Below are 22898 nucleotides of genomic sequence, written 5' to 3' on the forward strand. Positions count from 1 at the left end.
AACGCAGGGTCGGTCGGGTGGGTTACTTTAAAATTGTATTCAATTACTAATTACCTGTTAAACAATATAGTCAATAAACTAATCAAAGTATCACAAAATTAAAGTAACTTGCTTCCTTGCTGTTACTTTTGGATTACCTCAATACCAAATGTGCAAAAAAAGACTAGAGAGAAGAAAAATGCCGAAATTTCACCATTATTTTCAATGAAAAGCAGTAAAGAGGAACAGCATCACGGTTCAGTGCAAGTTCTGCCTCCCGGCTGTGAATATGCTGTCATCATCCAAGGCCTCCAATCATTTGGCACATTTGTGTTTCCGGATCTTTAGGAGCAGGGGCAGTACCCACGTAAATGAATTTGAATGAACCCGGTTCGTCCTGTGTTGTGTTTGCTGCACCAGGAAATTCGAAAAGCAGTTCGCTCAGTTCCGATATACAAACCGTATTGTCACGCCTCTCGGCCAAAATAATAATCTTGATGAACTGGAAAGCGCCCAAACAAAGCTTGCACTATACTGTGATGTCGTTCCTACCTTTTTCTGCTTTATATACAAAATAATGGAGGAGAAAGCAATTCCCTTTTCACAAACCCTAGAGGCAGTTGCGTGAGACTTGTGTCATGAAGTGTGTGCATAATGCATTGTAGTATATCCTACTTTATTTTAAAATGTATATTAAAATAATTAATCCTGTTAATAATCCCCATTTTTGCTTAATGTATTGATAATGTGATTACATCTTTTTATCTGTAACAGTATAACCTCGTTTTTGTACGTGTTCCTTTACTCCCCAAGGTTAAGTTTTATCTTAAAACTGTCACAAATGTATCGTAAGTTGTTCAAAGTGCATATAACATTCAAAACTTTGAAGGATAAACATATTATTAACATCAGCATGAGTATAACCATAAATAACCCAATAATAGCCTGCTGTTATGTTTTTTTTAATATAAAGTTAACCCAGTATTGCATCGATTTGGACCCAGTGTTAGTGTTATTTTTTATGTTACTGTTGATTTAATATCCAAACCAAAATATACTTACAGTATAAAACACTAGCACTGGGTCATAATAACATTTGCTGCTACATTGACCCACAGTGGGTCATTTTATTAACCCCGGTTACAGTTACCCCGTTATTTATTTTATGTGTACAAACTGGCAAGACAAACCAAAATGCAATTTGCACTAAATCATATTATCTAATTATGTGTAAAAATAGACACTTTTGAAACAAACAATCTCATTTCTATTGATGCTGCTTCACGAGTATAACTTTGAACATTTAAACTAATAAAGCTGGTGTGGACGATGCCGTTAGATCTTTAGCTTCTCGCCTCTCCTTTGTTTGGCTTCTCCTTCACCCCCCCTAACCTCATCGCCGTCCTCCATCACTTACTGGCACCGCATAGAGTTTTGGAAAACCTTATTACTGTAACTTCAGACAAGGAAGTCCGCATAGGAAGCGCGGGGGGGTGGGGGTGTGTGTGTGTGTGTAGTGGCATTAACAGAGTAGAGGAAAGGGGTGTTAAAGTATTAATTCTCCCTCTACCAACCTGTTTGGTTTTGTTTATTTGCCTCTCCTCTCCCTGGAAGATTAGAACGGCCATTGTGTGGAGGCTTGGGAAATAAAGCGGGTAGTTTATATTTGGAGATTGTTGCGGTGCTGCGTTGTTGGTCTAGACTGTTAGGGGGTTTAGACGTCTCTGTTTGTTTATCTGGGAAGAGAGAACTCCGTTTGTTGCCACTGAGATCGAGACGTCCTCGGACATGTTCACGTGTACAGCATAAAAAAACAAAAAACGTTCATTTCCATACATTTAAAATGCTTATTTTGGATTTTGTGGCAAATTTTTGTAAGCAATAAGTGTAACACATCACATGGCACACTCAGGGCATATAAGGAGACAGTGGTGTTTGTGTATACAGTGTGTGTGTGTGTGTGTGTGTGTGTGTGTGTGTGTGTGTGTGTGTGTGTGTCTGGTCGTGAAGTGTTTGTCTTAGGCCGAGCTCCTTTGTGTGTGTGTGTGTGTGTGTGTGTGTGTGTGTGTGTGTGTGTGTGTGTGTGTGTGTGTGTGTGTGTGTGTGTGTGTGTGTGTGTGTGTGTGTGTGTGTGTGTGTGTGTGTGTGTGTGTGTGGGCTCCAATGTGTCCAGCCTGTGTGGACCCTTCGCCCTGTTTGTGCGGCCCGACGCTGGCCCTACGGCAGGAGCGGAAGCACCGCTTTAACAGCATTAGCAGGGTTCTTCCACTTAGTTAACCCTATCACCGTTCTACTATTCATTAGCCCCCGTATCTTTTCTTTATAGATTTAAGGTTCTCTTTCTGCACCAGTCCGTCTTTAAAACAACTTATCGCATGTGAAGTAAGGTTTTCTGTTTTTCTTTTGCTGTAAGGGACAAAAAAATCTGGGTTTCTGCACACTTCATTGCAGTTTTTATGAAAAAGTTGTTTTGGTTTTTGTTATACAACCATTGAAAGGAACGTTGGTACATTCCTCTTCATAGGCCGTAGATTACACCAACTGCCTCCTTATCTATGTTCTCTGCTGACGCTAGAAAATCAGTAGCTGCAACCTGCGAAACCTACGGAGGTCATCTCTAGAACCCATATTCCTTTTTGGACCATCATCTTGGTTTTGGACTACAGAGACATTATAAACTAGATTATTTTATAAGCATGCAGGATTTTAAAAACAGGGTTAGGGATCATTTGAGCACTGAATACTTGCCCTAACATGGGTTGAAAAATCTTTGATTGATGCAATTTGCTGGTCTTATATGTGAAATACTATTGTTTTTATGTAGTTTTCAATTTTTTTGCTGTTTTGTTTTTGAGTCGGTTATCTATATTTTTATGTATTTTTTATGTACGCTGCCGTCTTGAACAGGAACCCTTAGTAAAAAAAAAAGATTTAAAATCTAATTGTGAATACCCTGGAGAAATAAATGTTAAATAAAATCAAATTAAGTTCCCTCAATTCTCTGTCTTTGTTAACTCTTTATGTCTGTCCAGTCTTTCTCCTTCTCCCACTAATTCATTAACCTCTCTTTTTCATCAAGCCCTGTGCCAACTTGTGAAACCCGCCTGTCAGTGGCCGCCATGATTGACTTTCTCTTCAGTCACATTATTAACCCCTTCCTTGCCATTTAATCTAGCAAGTTCATTAACCCCTCATTAAGATTAAGTCCCGTAAAGCCAGTGTCTCTGAAAGTGCATTGCAAGTGTTTTTTTTATTTGCTTTTGAACTCACTGTGTTTTTTTTAACAAGGGTTGTCACGATACCAAAAATGTAATAGTTCATACCAAAACCAGTGAGATTCAATGATTCTGAATTCCCAATTTCGAACACACGATAAATTTTTTTTTTTTTAAAAACAATAAATGCTTGTGTTAGGAACAAGTCATAATGGCCTTAATAATATCAGTTTTATATTGTATATTGCTGCGAAAAAAAAAATCTCCTTTAAACAACCTGTATTTATCCAAGTTTCTTGCCAAAAATACATTTTTTACAAGATTTACATGTGAACACACCATGATAACGTTATGATTAACCTTCATCTTATACTCATTTTTACTGAACGCATCATAATGTCAATGTAACGTTAGCTGTTAGCTACGCGGGACTGTTCTGCCCACCGGCTGCTAATGGCTAACATTATCTAGCTTTCCTCCTGACGATTTCAACAGGATTATGTTGTTCACAACGTAGCATTGGTAGGGACAAAATAGGGTGCAATAGTGAGTTTCTACGGTGCAGCACTGTAGAAAAATGAGTGTAACATTTTGCAGAATTTTGGCTTCGACTTGGTACCAAAGTGTCAGTTCTCATGACATGTCTAAACTATGGGACCCTGGTAGTTAAATGGAGCAACACTTAATATGTTTCTAAACATATTACTAAAGGAAATTCTCCCCCTGTTCCTTTATTCTTACTTTCCTTTTTTCCCCCTCTTCCCCTCCTGTCCTTTGTCTTTGTTCTATTAGTTTTGCCAGGAGATGTCCTTCTTTATCAGGGCTCGTACAGACACATACAACCACACCTCTGTCAAACATTCGCCTTCGGTTAAGCGCTTTCTGCCCACGGAGGGCACCGCACAAAGTACAGGCCTATGGGCTTCATTCAAGAGCCATACAGGCAGGACCGCGGATCATCGGCGGTTTAATTAATAACTTATGGCTACGGCTTAAGCTCAGTTACTTGGCTAATTTGAATCGAAACGTATAAAGATAAAAAAAAAAAAAAAAGGATATAGAGACAGGAGGCAGACGCGGAGGGTGAGACAGTGGGGGTTGTGAGTTAGGGATTGCGGCGATGCATTTGCATAAAGGGCAGGGCGGCATGCCCAATGGTGGAAAAGGTTGGCATCACGCCTTTCAGACTGGCAGAGAGGGAAGACTGGAGAGAGAGAGAGACAGAGAGAGGGGGGTGGGGGGCAGTCAATAGTGCATCCCTTGTTCAGAAAGAGGAGGTCCCTAGCTGTTGGCAGGAGAGCGGGCTAAATCTCTAGTTTGATTGTGTGCTAGATTGCCCCTTTTATTTGTCTGATTGCAAAGCGTTCAACACCGCATTAGTAGTGGGCTTTACTTTCCTGGAGCCTCTATGCAGGAGTGTTTTTTTAGTATTTTTTTCTATCTTGGCCCTGGTCTGTGATTGTGGCGCTACACGTATGATATATAGAGTTCACATCGTGCGCAATCAACACTTCGGGCAGCTCGGGGGAAGTTTTCCGACCTGTTATATCAAGTCTGCGTCGGCCTCCTCGAGCTCTCTGTATCCTGCAAGCATCTGGCTCAGGTTGACTGGTGTTGGTTCAGCCACATGATGTGTTCTCTGTTTTTTTTTAAACTGTATGGGGGAACATTGACCAACGAGGGAGGCCTGGAGACGACTGCAGTGTGGCAGCCCCCCAAACCCCCACCCTCCTGCCGGTGGTGGTTGTGGTGATGTCATAGTAGTGGCCTGTTATTTCTGGCCCTGGGTCCATAAGCACAGTATATGGCGTCTCTGCCCACATTGCCGGCTGGCCATTGGTGGTCATAACGACCGCTAAGAGTTTGATGCCCGCAAACGCATCGCAACCCGCGAACCTTGATAACCCTCGTGGTTTAAACTCTGCGGTGATGTGAATTGTGAAAGGAATCATTTTTTTTCAATCTCACACAGAAATCTTTTTAATTATATTTTGGGCTCTAATTTAGTCAGATAATGACTCCAAAAAATACAGGTATTTAATTAAAAATGATATCAAATGGGAAAGGATATTATATACTTAATGAAGAACTCATATTATGAGTGTATTTTTTCCTCACAGTGATGGTCATGAAGTGCAGCCGGACATTTTTCTTATAGCGTGAACTAAATTTCCAAAGATACAAACATTTTTTGGGAGCTTTTAACAAGAAAAAATTCCAATAATATTTAAAAATGCCTGCGTTCAAAAACATAATGAATTGAGATAATTAAGTATTTTATCAGCAGTATTAAAGCATTAAATTTGTTCTGCAGAAAAAAAAGAAAAAAAACTGTGTATTATTAGATCTGACATTATTAGATCAATACTGATGCATTAATCAGTCAGCAAAGTGGTGGGTCACTGGATACAGAGAATCAGGTCGAGAAAAGAAGAAAAAAATATAAATTCTGACATGAAATATTCTCTAATCTTTGCTTTTTTCTGAAATATTAGATAATTTGACCACGCTGGAAGTTGAACATTAATTTAAGTAATAACATCTGAGAAGTTTGAGGGCGAAATCACTGTTCTGTGGAACTGCTAACCTCTCATAGATAACGGAAACATGTCAAGGAGAAACAACTAAAAACTGAAAGCAACCTCATAATCTTAGACAAAGTGTATGTTTTATGTCGGCTACCTCTTACATGCCTGGCACACGGGAGAAGTTTCAGTTGGTTGCAATCTGCAGCCTCGCCACCAGATGCCAATAATTCCTACACACTGGCCCTTAAAGTACAGTACTTGTCTTCGGCAAATTTACTTGGTCAAATTTTTCAAATCAATCAAAAATAGATTAAAATAGAGGTCAGAAAGGGCATCATTGATCTTGAAGATAATGTTTTGTAATATATTGTAATTATGCTGTATAAAGACATAATCTGAGAGCAGCTAAAGGCTTTAGGGAGTGCTAATAGAGTGTGCGTGTGCTCTCTTGTAAATCAATGTGAACCCAGAAGTCATGCACCTGGTGAGTGGAGGGTGGAGACAAGGCAGTATTACTCATTAACAACACAAAGCCAAACCTGGGAACTGGTAGAATTGAGTATTAATGATGGTGTAGGTTTTAGACATTCAGGAGGATGTTTCGAATCTCGTTTGGTGCAACATAGCGCCGGTTTAGCGTCAAAACCGGACGGCGAATGCCAGCGCTCCGCTCGAGTGGTTGGCTCGTCTCGGGTTTTTGAAAACACAACCGTGTTGTTTCAGCTCACTTTCCTTTTTCCCGCGGCCTGTGTGAAAGGCTGACTTTGGCGTCGCACACTGGTCTCTTTGAAAAAGGGGAATAAAGCCCTGCGGCTTTGTTAAGCGGCAAGTTAACACATGAACCCCGAAGATCCTTTTCATTTCACGGCGTGTTGAAATTCTAATTCCAAAACGCAGAAAAAAGGGATCTTTTCACTGGAGGGGTTATGGTGTAACATCCCTCCGCTTTGAGCCTATTGATGAATCAACAACGTGCTTGTAATCCTCTCTGATGGGTGTCAACCACGCATCAGACCGTCTAGATCAAAGATAATGTGGTACATGGTGAAGGCTACCAGGCACACTGGCTGCTTATGTGCCGTTATAATGATATGATATCTCACTTCTGGTATGATGAAATGCTTCTGACATGTTCATCAAAAATGAATCACCTCCCGTCAAACTGAAATAGGAATGCGAGGATTAAAGAGAATGAATTTGCTAAATGCGTTTCTTTGTTGCGGGCCCGGCGCGTGGTGTTTTCCGATTACAGAGCTGTTTTTTTAACCAGGGTAGAAAATTAACACCTGCTACAAGCCAAATGCTGCTAAAAGCTGGCTGTGGTCTGGAAGTTTCCCTACTCTACCAGCCATTTTGGCAGGCTTATTCTTTTTGGATCTTGGTTGATGAAATTGTGTAAATGTTTTAACTTTTTCCCCCCCGGCTTATTAGTTAAGATTGTTATATTTAAAGGTCCCCATATTGTAAAAAGTGTTATGTCTTTTTTTAATTATAAAGCAGGTCTAAGTGCTATATCAATTCTGTAAAGTATTGAATTGCTCAATTCATGGCGACATACACACAGCATGTATTCAGAAAACTGGGCCTTTAAAAGAGCTGTCAGGATGTGATGTCACAAATATACAATTTATACACAATTGTACAGTTTTAAATGTAAAGAAATGTGTCAGAGTTTATTTTGGTTGCAGTGTATAGTAATGACATCAGCGGACATGAAGTCAACATGGGCCCAAGCTGTTACCTAGCAACACAATTCGTTTGAAATGTGCTAAAACTTTAGAAATAGAATAGGAGTAGAACGGGCATTGAGCGGTTTTCTATGGTGATTTGACTAGTACAAAAGAAAATGGCGATTTTTGTTCATTGTTATGGTGACAACACACTTCAAGTGGGTCCGTTAAGTGTCGCTGCTCGCTGGGAAGAAGCGTGGACGCAGCCGGCTAGTGAGGTAACGTTAGGTAGCTTTAAGCTGAGAGTCCGTTATACCCGGCGCTGCTTCTGTCAACCAGCCCGCTGCTTGGCTCATTTCCTGTAACCAGTGTAGCATTAAAGCTACTAACATAGCTAACTAACCAGCTGTCCGCTAGTTTTCTAGCCAGCTAGCTAGCTTGCTAATTCCACAGAAAATGAGAAAATGATCACCAGGCGATTGCAATGGGCTTTCCTGCAAGTGACAATAGTGTGAGGACGAAGAATTAGGTTGTTAAATTTTAATCTAGCTCTCTATACCTCATAACATTACAACTCCACTGTTCATTTTATTCGTTAACTCCACCTCAGTGAGTCCGTGACTTGCCGTAAGTCAGCCTAGTTTATACATAAGTTAGCCCGCTACAACAGTCCTAATGGCAACAGTACACATAAAAAATGACCGCCACTCTGACCATTCTGATTTGAATGGGCATGTCCCTTTTACTCCTATTCATTTCAGTGGCTAAAACGGAGCGTTTCAGACAGGTTTAATACATTCAGACCGACAGTATGAGAAAAAATAAGTTTTTTTGAACATTAAAACACGTAAACATGTTCCAGTAGAAACCCAGAAAAAAGTATGACCTTGGAAATCAGCTTTATATGTCTCCTTTAGATAAAGTTGAGGCAAAGACACCAAAAAAGGACACCACATCGTGGTCCAGTCAGTAGTAGTGCCATAACTCAGCCCGCATTGGCAGCACACAAGCAGCAGTAGTCTGTTTGGCTGGCACGGTGAGAAAAAGCACTCGGTCATGGCTGACTGTGGTGCTGAGTCGGCCTGCCCGGGCACGGCCTAGTCACTCACGTGCACACACGCGTTAGGGCGGGTTCCTTCATCCAGCATTACATTCCTTCTCGACGGCGTCACCGTTTGCGCACCAAGCATTTCTAACAGGTAACGCTTGTGTCGTCAAGAGGCGCGTTAACACCTTGATTTGGTAGGCCGATGCATGAGCTAGGGCAGAATATACGGCGGCGTGTTCTTCCGCCCCTCCCCCACCACCACAGCACTCATCAATACTGTCATCTGCATCCAAGAGGATCGACACGTCTCAACATGCATTCTTATGTAGGAACAGACATTGTTTTAATCAATCTCTATCACATAAAAAAACTTGTAGATGATCATATTATATTCTTCAGCACACAAAACCCTTTTGAGTTTCTCTTGTGAATTCATGTACGGGTTGCGCAGTACGTGAGTAATCTGTACTGATGGAACCAGGCCTCCATGTCACAGATGTGGGGAGGGGGGACCAGGACCAGGACCTCCAGAGCCAGAGGATGGAAGAGCCCAGTTGGGTTTTGCTGTGCAGCCAGGCATCGGAGCCCCTTTTGTGGGACAGGAATGTGCCGTGCGTGCCTCTTCCTCAGCCGGTCTGCCCCCCCCACACACTCTCTCACACACACACACACACACAGAAGGCCCACACTGGGCACGTTAGCATGCAGCCACCACAAATTGCTTGCAGATTTTTCACACATAGTAACGTGCCGGTTTGTAAACTCGGGAGAGCATTGCTCCACTCCCTCAGAGTGTTGGGTACTTTTTTTCCATCTCTTCTGTCTTTAAATGATTAACAGGCATGATTACTGTATAACAATGGAGGGTCATGCAGCAGGCACGTTCTGATTACAATATGAAACCGCAGCAAGCTAGAGAAGACTGGCTTTCTATGGCTTCAAGGAACAACTTTTTGGGGGATGAAATATATAAATCATGAGGGAGAAACTTGTGTTTTAAAAAATGTTTGAGACCAGTTTTGAATCAAATATCCACACCTGGATGAATCCAGGACTCTTAGGTGAATGATTGAATATCCCCTCATCTCCTCCTCCTTCTTCACCCTCCTCCCTACCATGCTCTCTGGCTCCGAGCCGGGAGGTCAAAGGGAGAGCCCGGCGTCGGGCCCTGTCCAGGGTCAGGGACGCTCGGCTTCGGAGCAGGAGAGGACGGAGCCGAGGCCCCTACCGGCACCGAGCTCCGCTAATGAAGGGCCGGGCGGCCGGGAGGCCCTCGGGTCATGCAGACCACGGTTTAATTGGGCCGACGAGATGCAGCGTATAGGCCTGTCAGAGGTCAGGGGCCACAGGGGCAGATCGGGCTGCTGCTGGGCATTCTGGGTCAGAAAGAAGAAGAGACCTTCATCACGAGTTTGTTTAACTTTTATCAAGTAAAAGATATTTACAAGCGATGGAGAAAACTCGTATTCCGGGCATTCATAAAGGTTGAAATCATTGAGATGAAACATTTCAATGTTGGTTTGGAAAAACAAAACGTAGACGCCAAGGATTTATCATAACAAAAAAACCCAAAAACAAATAATGCATTTCACCGTGCCAGAGTTTTGATTATTTGGCTTTAGGATTTGGACTTTAGAGCAAAGCTCACTTTCACCTCCATTGTTTCTCTCGTAAAGCCAGACGAGGTGGCCCGAATAAAAAACGAAAACACATTCTTCTAATTGCTCTGTAATTCTAATTGCAGGCATTTTATTTGCCTTTCGTTTTAGAGATTTACTTTGTGGGCAGGCAGGATGAACCCCTGCTAGTGGGTTTTTTAAGTCTGAATGTTTTTTTTATTTATTTGCAACATGTTAATGTGTAAGAAAATAGAATAGAAGTGTGCAGCATGTATTTTCTGATAATTGGCATCCATGTAGGCCTGCAGTGTTACATTGGCCTACACTGAAGTGGTTTAAAAATAAAATGAAAAAACTAATTCTGATCAACATTATTAGACCTAAATTAAATTTATAATATTGTTTATAGATCCATTTTTGATAAAAAAAAACAATAAATAAAAACATATTGAGTTTAAATAATAGTAAAGGAAATAGTATACATTTAAGGATATTCATGTAAAGTGAAAAAGAAAACATAAAGATATTAACAATTTAAACGATGGACCCTCCTCCAAAGGCCCACTAATGAATCACTCTATTTTAGCCAGAGTAAAGAGCCTTTTCTCTCCTCACTGAAAGAGTTAATCTGAAGTTGGCAGCCAACTCCGCAGTCTCGGTCAGACGTGCGGAGAATTGGAAAAAAACAGAAAGGACTTCAAAATCATTTCTTTTGTCTTGTCACAGACTGTTTGGATTCTGATGAGGGATTCAGTTTTTTGTAGCACCTTTTAAAAATTGAAATCGACGCTTTTGCAACGGAAAAACGTTTTTTTTAAGGGGGGGGCTTAGATATCAATATTTATGAAAATATAACAGCACACATTTCAATATTTATGTTATATTGTATATTTATTTTTTAGATAGACCGACGTTGATTTTCTTTATAGTAAAGACGAATATGATAACACATGTCCAGGCTTCAGCAGTAATGGGTCATTCAGGGCCTCAGAGGAAAGCTCGTTCATTTGACTGCTCACACAACCTTTCCACTTCATATTTCCATGTATTTCGGGTCTCCTCTCCCTGTGTTAAATTACGTCGGGTTTTTAGTAACGGTTTAACACAGTTGTGTCGCTTTTGGGAATGCCAGCTCGTCTTTTCTTTTTCTTTTTTTTACGTCCCATGTTATTCCTGGCAGACTCCGTAGATGATGTCTTCACTCGTTTTTTTGAGTATATTTCAAGTGCCCTCTGAGAAATGACAGGCAATGGGGGGGGAGGAAAAAGTGACGCTGCATTTTTAATTGTTTTGGCTGAGTTTTTCCGTCGTATTAATAACGGAGTCTGGATGCTATTTGAGGGAATTAGCCAGAAAAAAGAACACGTTGGTGGAAAAATAATCAAGGACTTTTGGGCGGTCAATTAACTTAATTTTTTTTGGCCTGAAATGTGACCCATAATGCATCACATGCAGAGTGGACGCGGTTTTTTATCTTAATGGGACTTTTAAGGTGAGAAAAAAAACCTTCACTCTGGCTGCTAATTGATAATAAGACCCGGATGTAAAGCTCAGGGCCACGCACCTTGGCTCTTAATTTAATTTCCAGGTAAGAAGAATAACCGACACACACCTTCCATGGTGGGTTTATGTCTCCATATCCTCAGTAAGCGTACGTTTCAATACAGCTACCTGAACGCAACACGGGCCTAGTCTTCCAGCATGCTCATTTACAGTTCAGCTCACCCTTTAAAAGAGACTTTAAAATGCTCGTTTCTTTCTCCCACGGCAGCTCGAAATAACTGTCATTTCTGGATGTATTCCTTTTCTTTAAAACCCATGGAAGGCAAATAGCATAGCCAAGGAAAATGACTTAAACGCCCCCACCCCTTAGCCAAATTCCAGTCACATTTGAATGCTGGTTCATTTGCATGTTGGCAGGGTCACCAGCGAGAGACTTCATTTTTGTTATTTTACTGAAAAGCATGAATCACATTCTAGTGATGGTTAAGATTCCCAGATTTTTTTTGGTGTTGCAGGTGTTGATGGGAAATATGTTTAACTCTGAAGCCATGTTACTCTCTCACTCACACACACACACACACACACACACACACACACACACATTTTTTTTGGAGTGGGGTGCTGTTGAGGAACAAGGAGGGGACATTTGTGAATTAGAATGAGCTGAACCGCGGCTCAAATGTTCATTCAGAATGTTTTCATCATCACCATCTTTATTAATTGTTCAAAATGCCAGAAAGCTTTGGAAAATAAAACAATGTCTGTTATGATTTTCCAGAACCCATTGTCTTTTAAATCGCCCCAAAAGACACCCAGTTTCATCCTCGTAGCTGGGAAGCCGGCGCTTCAAAACTATTAAGCTATAACCCTAATAGTCGCAGTTAAAATTAAAATAATTGGAGGCAGTCCTCTGTGATATTATTTGGCAGAGCATGTGAACTAACATTTCTTTAGCTTTTTCTGTTTTTTTTCCCCCTTCACTATCCTCCTTTCTCTGTGATTCAGCACCACTTCTACCTTCAGACCAGCTGTGTTTTTTTGTGGAACTTGTGCCACCCTTAATGACGAGGAGCTCAGGAGGGGAGACTCCTGCTGACCATGTATCTGCTGATTTTGCAAAACCAGGTTTCCCCCTTGAAACCCTGTAACCATTTCTTGCCTCTAAATCATCCCGTCATTGATTTGGTGTCGTTGTTTCTCCCTCTTTTGTTTGCTGTGGTTAAAAACCCCCCGTGAGCAGCTGCCGGCGGTGGGGTCTGGAGGGATTCTCGAAAGCCGTGTGTCCTCTCTGTGCCAACCCTCTGCCAAGGTGGCATTATGCAAGCAGGGAGAAGGGAGGAGGGAGGGGGTAAAGATGGAGGCAGGGAGGATTGGTGCAGGAGACGTCTTGCTCCCTTGAACTTTGTCTCCATGTCAGAGTGGAACTTGTCTATTTGGCAAATTGCACGGCGTCGGGACGAGGCTGCTCCTACTCCCCCACCTGCTCTCTCTCTCTCTCCCTCCTCCCTTCCTTCTCCCTCCTTTCTCTTCTCCCTCCCTTTCAGCTCTTGAAGCTAACGCATTGGCTGGGCTACAGGCGTCTGGTTGCCAAATAGGTGGGCCCTACTCACGCTTGGCAAAGGCTCAAGCAATGGTCGGGGAAGAGAAAACGCAGAGAGGACGAGAGACGGCGAGCGAAAAAACGGAGAGAGAAAGAGAGAGAGAGAGAGAGAGAGTTGGAGAGAAAAGGGGGAAAAAAAGAAGCAGCACTCGGCTCTGCCAGCGGTCGCATGCGCTCGTCCAACATTGATTCGGCTCTCTATTTTTTCTGTTTTTTTTTCTCTTCTTGTCCTCCCTATTCTGTGCTCTGGCCCCCCCATCTGCACGCACGTGTGTGTGTGTGTGTGTGTGTGTGTGTGTGTGTGTGTGTGTGCGTTAGTCTTGCGCCGCGGCCCAGGGATCAGAACAGACACCACCACACCACTTACACTCTGCCAAGGATTTTTTTTTTTTTGTTGTTGTTGAAGGTTCTTTTTTTTTTTTTTTTTTTTTTTTTGGGGAAAGCACAAAGGACTGATTTATTTAAAGTGCTTCTATCCCAGTTGTTAATAATGTTTTTCTAACATTAACATTTCTATTTTTTACTAGAAAATATTTGTTGTTACATTTTTTGTAAGTTTTTTTGTGATCATAATTCTTTCGCTGGCCGTGGTCCTGCCCCTTAAATCCTGTTGTTTTTTTTAGTTCTTGTTTTAAACTTTGGCCCACTGTTTTTAGTGAGCAGCATATTCTGCTAATTATTCTTTTTTTTTTTTTTTTTTTTTTTTTTTTTTTTTTTTTTTTTTACAACCCCCCCCCCCCCCCATCTACTAACTCCACAGCCTGCCAAACCATCCTTTGCTTTACATTGGGGAGCGCGGGAGGAAAAAAAAAAAAAAAAAAGAACTGGTGCAGGAGATTTTTTTTTTTTTTGATTTTTTCACTTTAAACGCTGTGCCAAATTTATGATGAGAGTGCAAAATGGTAACTACCAGGCCGTCTGTCTTCCTCTAGCACACTGTGGTTTTCTGTGGTGATTTCTGTCTGCTTTCAGTTTGTTGTGGAAATGTGAGTCTGGTTGGAGCTCCCCCTTTGCATGCATAGTACAGAGAGAGAGATAGGGACATGGTATGGCTGATCTCTTAGCTGCACATTTCAACAGCGGTCTCGTGGCGGCAAAGCTTGGCGGCGGTGAGCGACCGGTGTGTGGCAACCCTGGCACGGGAGCGCTGTGGCGAGATCTGGGCTTTGTTGCCCAGAGATATGTAGTGAAGGTATTGCGGTGCAGCGGAATAACTTTTTTTTTTTTTTTTTTAAATGTTCTACTTCTTCTTCTTGCAGCAGAGAACTGGGAGCGCAAATTGGCTCAGCTTTTCTGTTTCCTTTGGATTAGAATTGTTGCTTTTTTTGTGCGTTTGTTGTCTTGAATGTTTTTGGTGTTTTATTTATGAGAAAGGAGGCTTTGCATTTTACAGTTGAGATTTCTTGTTTATGGCTGTATATTTATTAATATTTCTTTCCGACTGGTAATAATGTTATTATTTTTATATTTATTTAAATTAGTTTTTTATATATTTAGATATTTTAGTAAATTGTAATTAACATGTAATTTATGACAATATAATCACTCTATTATTGTATATTTTGTTACATTTTCGATATTACTCTTTTGCCTCTTTTCCCATTTAAAATTGTCACAATGTTTTAAAAGCTTTATTTGAATGATTTGCACACACTCTTTCAAATTAAAAGCCTTTTTTTTCTCAGCCTCCTCACAACGCACGTCTCTCTCTCTCTCCCCCATCAGGATGAATTTCATCCCTTCATCGAGGCCCTCCTCCCCCATGTCCGTGCCTTCTCCTACACCTGGTTCAACCTGCAGGCTCGTAAGCGCAAGTACTTCAAGAAGCACGAGAAGAGGATGACCAAGGACGAGGAGCGCGCGGTGAAGGACGAGCTGCTCGGCGAGAAGCCAGAGATTAAGCAGAAGTGGGCCTCGCGCCTGCTCGCCAAGCTCCGCAAGGACATCCGGCCCGAGTTCCGTGAGGACTTTGTGCTCACCATCACGGGGAAGAAGCCCCCCTGCTGCGTGCTGTCCAACCCCGACCAGAAGGGCAAGATCCGCCGCATCGACTGCCTGCGCCAGGCCGACAAGGTGTGGCGGCTGGACCTGGTGATGGTCATCCTGTTCAAGGGCAGCCCCCTGGAGAGCACGGACGGCGAGCGGCTGGTCAAGTCGCCCCAGTGCTCCAACCACGGCCTGTGCGTGCAGCCGCACCACATCGGAGTGGCGGTCAAGGAGCTGGACCTCTACCTAGCCTACTTTGTCCACTCGCCAGGTACGTGCGCATCACTGTGCCTCTACCTACGGCGCAAACACACACATATCCACCAGCAACTTCTTCGTTTGTCCGTTTGTCACGTTTATACACACACACACACACACACACACACACACACACACACACACACACACACAGGTCGGTCGACTGGCTTTCGAGTCAGAGATTAGACCCTGCCCCATCACTAAGAACCAAGTTGAGCCAATGCCAGGCTTTGATGGACGCCGTCAGGATGGTGATAACGTGACATTTAAAGGGACAGTCTGCGCAGGATCATATTTACAAAAAATAAATAAATAGACGTTTCTATCTGGTTTTAAAGAGACTCTGAGAATTTGACAGTCGGGCTTAAACCCTTTGTTTACCTCTAGATCTGTTTGCGTTGGTACATTTGTTCACGTATTTGCGCGCAAATTTGTCCAAATCCAAAAGTGCATGTTTTCCGGTGCCATGTGTAAACACAAGCATCTGCGAGCCTGTTTATCCTGTGTGTGTGTGTGTGTGTGTGTGTGTGTGTGTGTGTGTGTGTGTGTGTGTGTGTGTGTGTGTGTGTGTGTGTGTGTGTGTGTGTGTGTGTGTGTGTGTGTGTGGTGGTCTGGAGTTCAATGACAGCTGGCCCGGTCCCAGGTAGTTTAGGAGGCAGTGACAGTAGTTTAGGAGGACGCACACAAACACACACACCAGGCCACAACACAACTCACCCAAGCTGCCCCAATCATTGTTGCACTGCTCACACACACACACACTTGAGACTTTTCTGTCTGCGGCGGCGCGACTTTCCATATTCGGCACAAGTGTTTCCTGCTGTGGCCATGAAGTTAAAATAGAGGCGGCGATAATATTTTGGTGTCATGTGAACACAAACCTTTGTGGATTCTCTTGAGGCCAATATGACACATTCAGATGTAAAGGTGGGACTATTTCTGTTTGTTAGGAAAAAATATATATTTATACTATTAATTTACTACTTAATTTATGCTTTTCTCTTACCAAATAGCAACACTTAATTAAAATAATAATATTAAATAATATTTAAAAAAAAAAAAAAATATAAAAAAATAATATATATATATATATATATATAAATTCCTGCAATGAAGAGCAGATCAGTTATTCATTGCACATAATTCACTTATCATTTGTTTGTATCGGTGTGCTGTGTGTCAAACAGTGGCTCTCATGTTTGCTTGTGTGATTTATCAAACTTACACATCAAGACTACTTCAAATTGGATTTACAATATAAAACAATAGAATGTGCAAATATATATGTTTTTCCTTTTTCACGGTGAAGCTGCTTGACAGCAGTCGGCCTGCGCTGCGGGTGTTTGCAGGCAGAGTCAGGTCTGTTATCCTGAGTCTCCAGTACATGGTTCTATCGCCACAGACCACAGCGCTTTCCCCTGTGACGTAGCCCCCCCGCCTCCACCACGCCAGGCTCCTTTCAGCCCCGGCGTGTAACTCCGCTTGAGCGCACCGGGGCCTTAGTGAGCGCCTCTTCCTGTCCCACAATACACCGTGGTGAAAAACCGCGGCTCAGATTAGCTCCCAGCACGGCGGCCCGGTGCCCCTCGGAGTAAGTTTTACTTTTTCTTGTCACTGTGTGCCAGACTCCAGCAGCAGCTGTCCCCCTATGCGAATGCTGCACTGGCCTTCATCTGACTGATCTGTGTGTGCATCACATTTGTGTTTCTTTTTTTTTTCCTTTTGCACATATGTGAGCATTCTTACACAGATCTGTTTCAAAATATGTTTTCCCAGTCGAGAGTTGACTATAAGCATGTTTTTACAATTGGAAAAAAGCTTGTGGTCCGTCGTAAACGAAGTAGCACTTCCACTAGAAGGGAACAGAGACTTTGGGAAATAACTGAAATAAAGCAAATAATAACATCCACTTGTTTAAGCTGGAGTGTTTAGCAGGATGAAGTCTGGGGTTAACCAGAGTTTACAGAAGGACAGGGCAGACACTGGCTCCGCTCTAACCTTTGGAGGGTGGCAGCGTTACAGTTTTATTCTTAGCTCCTTTCCAGGGTGTCTGTGTCTTGGCGGAAGCTATCGGTCGCCAGCGCGCCGGTGATTGGACCGGAGCCGCCTCCCCCCACCGCCCCGCCTGTCCCCGCCGCGGCGTTTCAGTTCTCTCTCTCTTGTCCCCGCTGATGTCACTGTCGCCAGCTGCAAGGGGCGTGATTGACAGGACAAGAGATCCATCCCCCCCCCCCCCCACTCCGCTGTGTCTGCTTCCCCACAGTACAGTATGTGTCTCTGCTTTTGTCCAATTATAGACTCGGGTCCTGGGACCGATCACAGCCGCTTTACTCTCATTTGCGGACCTGCTCTGCAGCTGCAAAGTGAGATCCAGATACCAAAATGTTCTTTGGACAGATACCTGGCCACACACACACACACACACACACACACACACACACGCGCACACACACATACACACACACAAACACGCTCACTCAAATACAGATCACAATATCCTTTTCTTTCCTCTGATTCCGCTGCATCCGATGATGCATGATGATAATGGTTCAGGGATGTTTGAGGAAGTGAGGCCCGCCAGTTGGCCCCAGATTTTAGAGAGCACCGTTCCGTATTTGTCTGCCGAAGCGTTAGCTCCAGCGTTAGTCACGTTTTGGAGCCGGAGCAGCCTCCACGCAGCTTTCATTACGTTGAGCTGTAAATGATAAAACAATGTTGCAACCTCCAGGCGGACCAGAGAGGTGCTTGAAAGCGTAACGCATTGCCAGACGGCGGCATATCTACCTAAGACATTTACCCAGGTTTTTTGTTTGTTTTTACTGGCAGTCACAAACGACCACCAGCATATCTTTTTAATTGAGGCAAACAAAGGAGTAATGGACAGGGAGGCTAGACTCATTCTAGTCCATCAAACACACATCTCATCTGGTTCGCCCAATATCCTGAGCATCAAAGGGAGGCGACGTTATCAGATGCAGTTACAAAATGAAGAGGGGTTTTAATATTAGATCACACCAGCAGTGAGGTTATGTCTGAGTGTTTGCAGTAGGAAGAAAAGAGAGAATCGTAATGATTGAAAGACAAAAAAGATGTACTTGTCAGTGCTGTCTTTTCCTCGGTCGAGCGTGTTTTCTTGTACGGGGGAAGCAGAGTTGTGCTCCAGCGTTCTGGCACCGGGGTGCGTAACCCGGGCCGACGAGAGAAAGCCCCGGTGACGAAGGGAGCCGCATTCATCCGGTGTGTAAAAAAATAAAAAAATAAAAAACGCCAGGTCCAACACTTTTCAACAAGAACTTTTCAACAATCAACTTTTTTTCTTGCGCTTTTGTTGTCGTTTGAAAATGAATGCGCCCAATAAAGTTTGAGGTTGACGAGACGGCATCGGTGACAGTTTTTATTTTTTTAGTATGAACTGAGACACAGGGGCCTCCAGCTGCCCCGGCTTGGCTCATAGTTTTTCTAGTTGTAACGTGTGTGTGTGTGTGTGTGTGTGTGTGTGTGTGTGTGTGTGTGTGTGTGTGTGTGTGTGTGTGTGTGTGTGTGTGTGTGTGTGTGTGTGTGTGTGTGTGTGTGTGTGTGTGTGTGTGTGTGTGTGTGTGTGTGTGTTATAGACCGTTATAGAAGTGTGTATGGAATCGCTGGTAAGCAGATTATTCTAGTATGATCTGAGAATTCCAAATGAATCGCACAAAAGACAGGCGAGCCGCTCAGATGACCTCCTTTTTTTCCCCCCAATTTTTTTTTAACGATCTCTCTCTAAACTTTCCACTTCTCTATAGGTCCGACCGCTGAGCAGCTCTTGGTAGCAGGCCAACCTGCTCCATACTCCCTGTAATTATCCAGTTTAGTGAATAATACTGGGAGAGACGCACAAAAGACTGAGTATATGATTGAATTAAGTCTAATTTGAAACAACGGTCAGGTCTCAGCTCTACGCAAATAGAAAAACGCCCCGTACCAGAAAGTGCCCATTGTGGGCGACATGGATTAGCTTTATTTCCCAATTTCACTGTACAGTGATTTTTAATTATTTCATGTAATTAAGGTTAATAAATAAACGCAATGGTGTCTCTTTGGCAATTTAGCAGCTCAGTTGATTTTTTTTTTTATACTTTGACAGCTGACATTTAACAAAGAGAAATGTCTTTAATTCTCATTGCTTAATTATACGCATTAAAACCTGAATGAAGACAGTAAACACATGCAGTAAAATATAAATGCGTTTATTTGACGGTGTTCATGAATGGATATTCCCCCTTTTTTAAATAAATAAGCAGGAGCACATTTTCCCTCCTGTTTCTTTGTGTGCTTTTTTTTTTCTGTTCGGTTTCAGCGTGCGAATTTGCATGACCGGTCCTCGTCTCTCTCTCTGTACAGGCGCCAGGCCTGAAATCTGTCCGTCCCCCTTAAAAACATACGCATCTTGGGAGCAGGAGGAGAGGCTTGATGCTAAAGAGCAGGAAAGAGGAGAGAGGGAGGAGAGGTGAGGACGACAAAGGGATGCAAAAGCGTCTCTTTTACTGGGCCGGCTCCCCAGCAGCCCGAATCTGATCGGTCCCACCTCGCTCCCTCGGCCCGGTGGAGCAGAGCGCGGAGGAAGGCTGCCCTGTAATTGGGACAGCTCTTTCCATACGGGGAAAAAAAACAAAACGCTGTGCCCCGCTTCCGTGTGGCTTTTCTGTTTTATTTTAAAAAAATCGCTCAAATAAAAAAAATAATTCCATTAATACACAAAAAAATCCTCTTAGATTTAAAATAACATCCTTGAACTGAACACTTATAATTAATACCTATTTCCCCTTTTATTCTCTCATTTAATGGTAATAAATGTCAGTCAGTGCTGCTGGAATGATACTGGGCGATGATATAAAGTGAAAAAGAAAGGCGCAGAATAGAGATGATGCAAAATGCCACGACGGAAACAAAGAGAGAGGGAGGGCAGATATTCAGGCTAGTGAGGGCTGGTTGGCAGCGTTTGGCACCCGAAGCTACAGCTCCGTTTAGGAGGTGCCAGCTTTTTTCAAACCGACACAGTCTCTGCCAACTTCTCTCCTTCTGATCCTTTTCTTTCTCTCTCATTTTAATTTTTTTTTATTCTCACCCCCCTCCATATATCCCCCCGTTTTTCTGCTTAACACTTCTTCCCCTCTGCGCGTCCCCTTACGCCCCTTACTTCCACTCCTATGGATTTTTTTATTATTATTTTTGCCAGAAACAGCGGGCTTCATAAAATTTTGAGTTCTATGGAGACATGTTAAATAAAACGACTATCGTGTTACCAGCAGACGTGTTATTTCCATTTTTTTCCCCTTTCCTCCAAAATATTTTCCACCGGCCTTTTTTTAGCAGAGCGAACACTGTTACTCGGTGTGATGGTGCTGCTGTGTAATTCAGGTCCAAAACAAAATGGAGGATGAAGCGCTGCTCCTCTCCAATCAGAGGAGAGAACGATTCCACATGTGGACCCCAAAAAAAAAAAAGGACTGGCAAAATAACAACGCTGAATGAATTCTCTTTTTACGTGAATGTCATTTCTGCATATTTTTGGCTTTCGCTGAACGTCTTCTTCATGGGTTATTTTTTACAGGCAGAGCAGGAAAAAGGAAGTACGCGTTAAGGGCTGATGGCTTTAACATGTATTGGACAAGACCGAGGTGCCGTGAGTGATGGGAGGAAGCGTTAAAAGGGCGTTGGATGGAATTACTCAATAATGATCAGAAAATTAGAGCCATTATTGAGAGCGAGCAAACAGGCCTCTCTAAGTGTGAAAGGCCCCTATTCAAGACCAGGGCCAGGAGCAGGACTCCTTTCTTCCCTTTTGCATGGATCCACCCATGACCTCAAGAGCCCCCGCTTTTGTTCCTCTTGAAATAACAAGAGTGAATGTATGGGGTCTCAGGGGTGGGGGGTGGGACGGGGGGGTCCTATTCTTAGTGCAACTCTCCTTCCTTTATTTATTGCATTGTTTTTTTACTTATTTAATGGTAAAGTGTTCCTCTCTGGCTCTCCACACTTGTAGATTTTAACATGGCTGTGTGATGTATTTAAATGCATCAGAAAGAGTTTGCGTGTGTCTTCAAGTGTCTCTTCTCCGTCACAATCAGTAATACACGACTTCTGCATCCCGACAGTCAGGGGAAAGCGGGTGTTAACCGGGTGCTAATGCGACCACTTCCTATTTGCCAGCACAAATGTTCTAATTAATGTGAAATCAATAAAATAAACTTGTGTGCGCCTCTGAGCAGCTGAGCGGCAAATGCACCACTCAGACGGGGGACAAAGAAGCGACGAGAGGGATTTACACTTTAAGCGAGCCGTTGGAGAGAATAAAGGAGGCTGTGTTTCAGGTTGGGGTTTTTTTCCTCCCAGCGCTCAGATTAGGATAACTTGACGGTTATATTTACCACAGCACTGTTTCCGATAGAAATGATGAAAAGTCCAGAATATCATTTTTTCGTCCATCTTTCACAGCTGATTTGGACTTTTTTTTCCTCAGCAACACTCTTAGCTCACCCCTCTTCCCTCAGGTCTCGTCACACGTCCTCTGTGGACAATATAATGGGCGAGGCTCTGTCCAGCTCTAAAAAATAAATGAATCACCTGACAAGTCCGCTCACTGTCTCCGTCTGCTTTGCCTTTCATCAGGACGGCCGGCTCCATTTCACAGGCATCGTTTTGGATGGCGACTTTCTCATTATACCCTTCAAATGTCGGGTGCTCAACTCTCCCGTCTATCATTTCCGACTCATTTGAATTCTTATTGGCAGCTTCGGCGCATAAATTTCATAAAAGATAGAAAAACAACCCAGTTTTTTTTCCTCCCATGTGAGCAGTAGAAATGTGGAAGAGATAACAGGGAGAGAAGTTTATGATATTGCACTTGTTTGTTTGTGATTTATCTATCAGAATAAAGCATGTCCAGTATTATAGTTTTCCACATTTGATATGGTTTGGGATCATGCTCCAGCATGTAAATGGATGGAATAGTGTTGCCATGGCCACGTGGCTTTTTTTTTGTGTTTGCTGCCTCAGTGCACCTTTCCTGGGCGACATCCAAGCAGTGTCAGAGGCTGGCCTGGTTGGCACCGGCGAGCGGCCGCTGCAGCGCCGGGCCCCGTTACCGTGGCACCGCCGGCCCTCTGCTTGGGCAACCGGAGCACCTCACTCTGCCAGAGGAATCCTCTCAGATCACTTTCACTCTATAGAGGGCATCCTAAACCGGTTGAGCTGGTTGAGTTTGTCCGTGCGTAAATGAAGTGCCATCATAGGTAGCCGCTACGTGCTAGCTGTGAGTCAATGGTGTTTTGTTTTTTAAAGTCAGCTCTGCGATTTCAGTTTCAAAGAGTCGTCTGTATTCCTTCGAGGAGAAAGAAGGATATTAGATTTTCTTGCCGTTTCGATACACTCTTTCTGGATATATATATATATATAAAACACTTGTCGTTGGACGAGGACCAAGTGAGACATATGAAAAAGTCAAACTGTAGATTTA

At 43.0% G+C, this 22898-nt stretch overlaps 1 protein-coding gene across 7 annotated transcripts in view; it reads left to right on the forward strand.

Annotated features, from left to right (window-relative positions):
* The window catches only part of nfixb (nuclear factor I/Xb), a 141014-nt gene that overhangs the window by 29851 nt on the left and 88265 nt on the right, over nucleotides 1-22898 (forward strand). For 5 of the 7 annotated variants that reach the window (XM_054606848.1, XM_054606852.1, XM_054606853.1 and 2 more), the window contains one exon: nucleotides 14888-15419. In XM_054606848.1, coding sequence (XP_054462823.1) covers nucleotides 14888-15419 — 532 coding nt within the window. Of the gene's footprint in view, nucleotides 1-11585; nucleotides 11648-14010; nucleotides 14065-14887; nucleotides 15420-22898 lie in introns of those variants that run through there. The other 2 variants (XM_054606854.1, XM_054606851.1) reach the window with 2 other exon arrangements.

Source organism: Anoplopoma fimbria, chromosome 11 (genome assembly GCF_027596085.1).
Source record: "Anoplopoma fimbria isolate UVic2021 breed Golden Eagle Sablefish chromosome 11, Afim_UVic_2022, whole genome shotgun sequence".
NCBI classification, from domain to species: Eukaryota; Metazoa; Chordata; class Actinopteri; order Perciformes; family Anoplopomatidae; genus Anoplopoma; species Anoplopoma fimbria.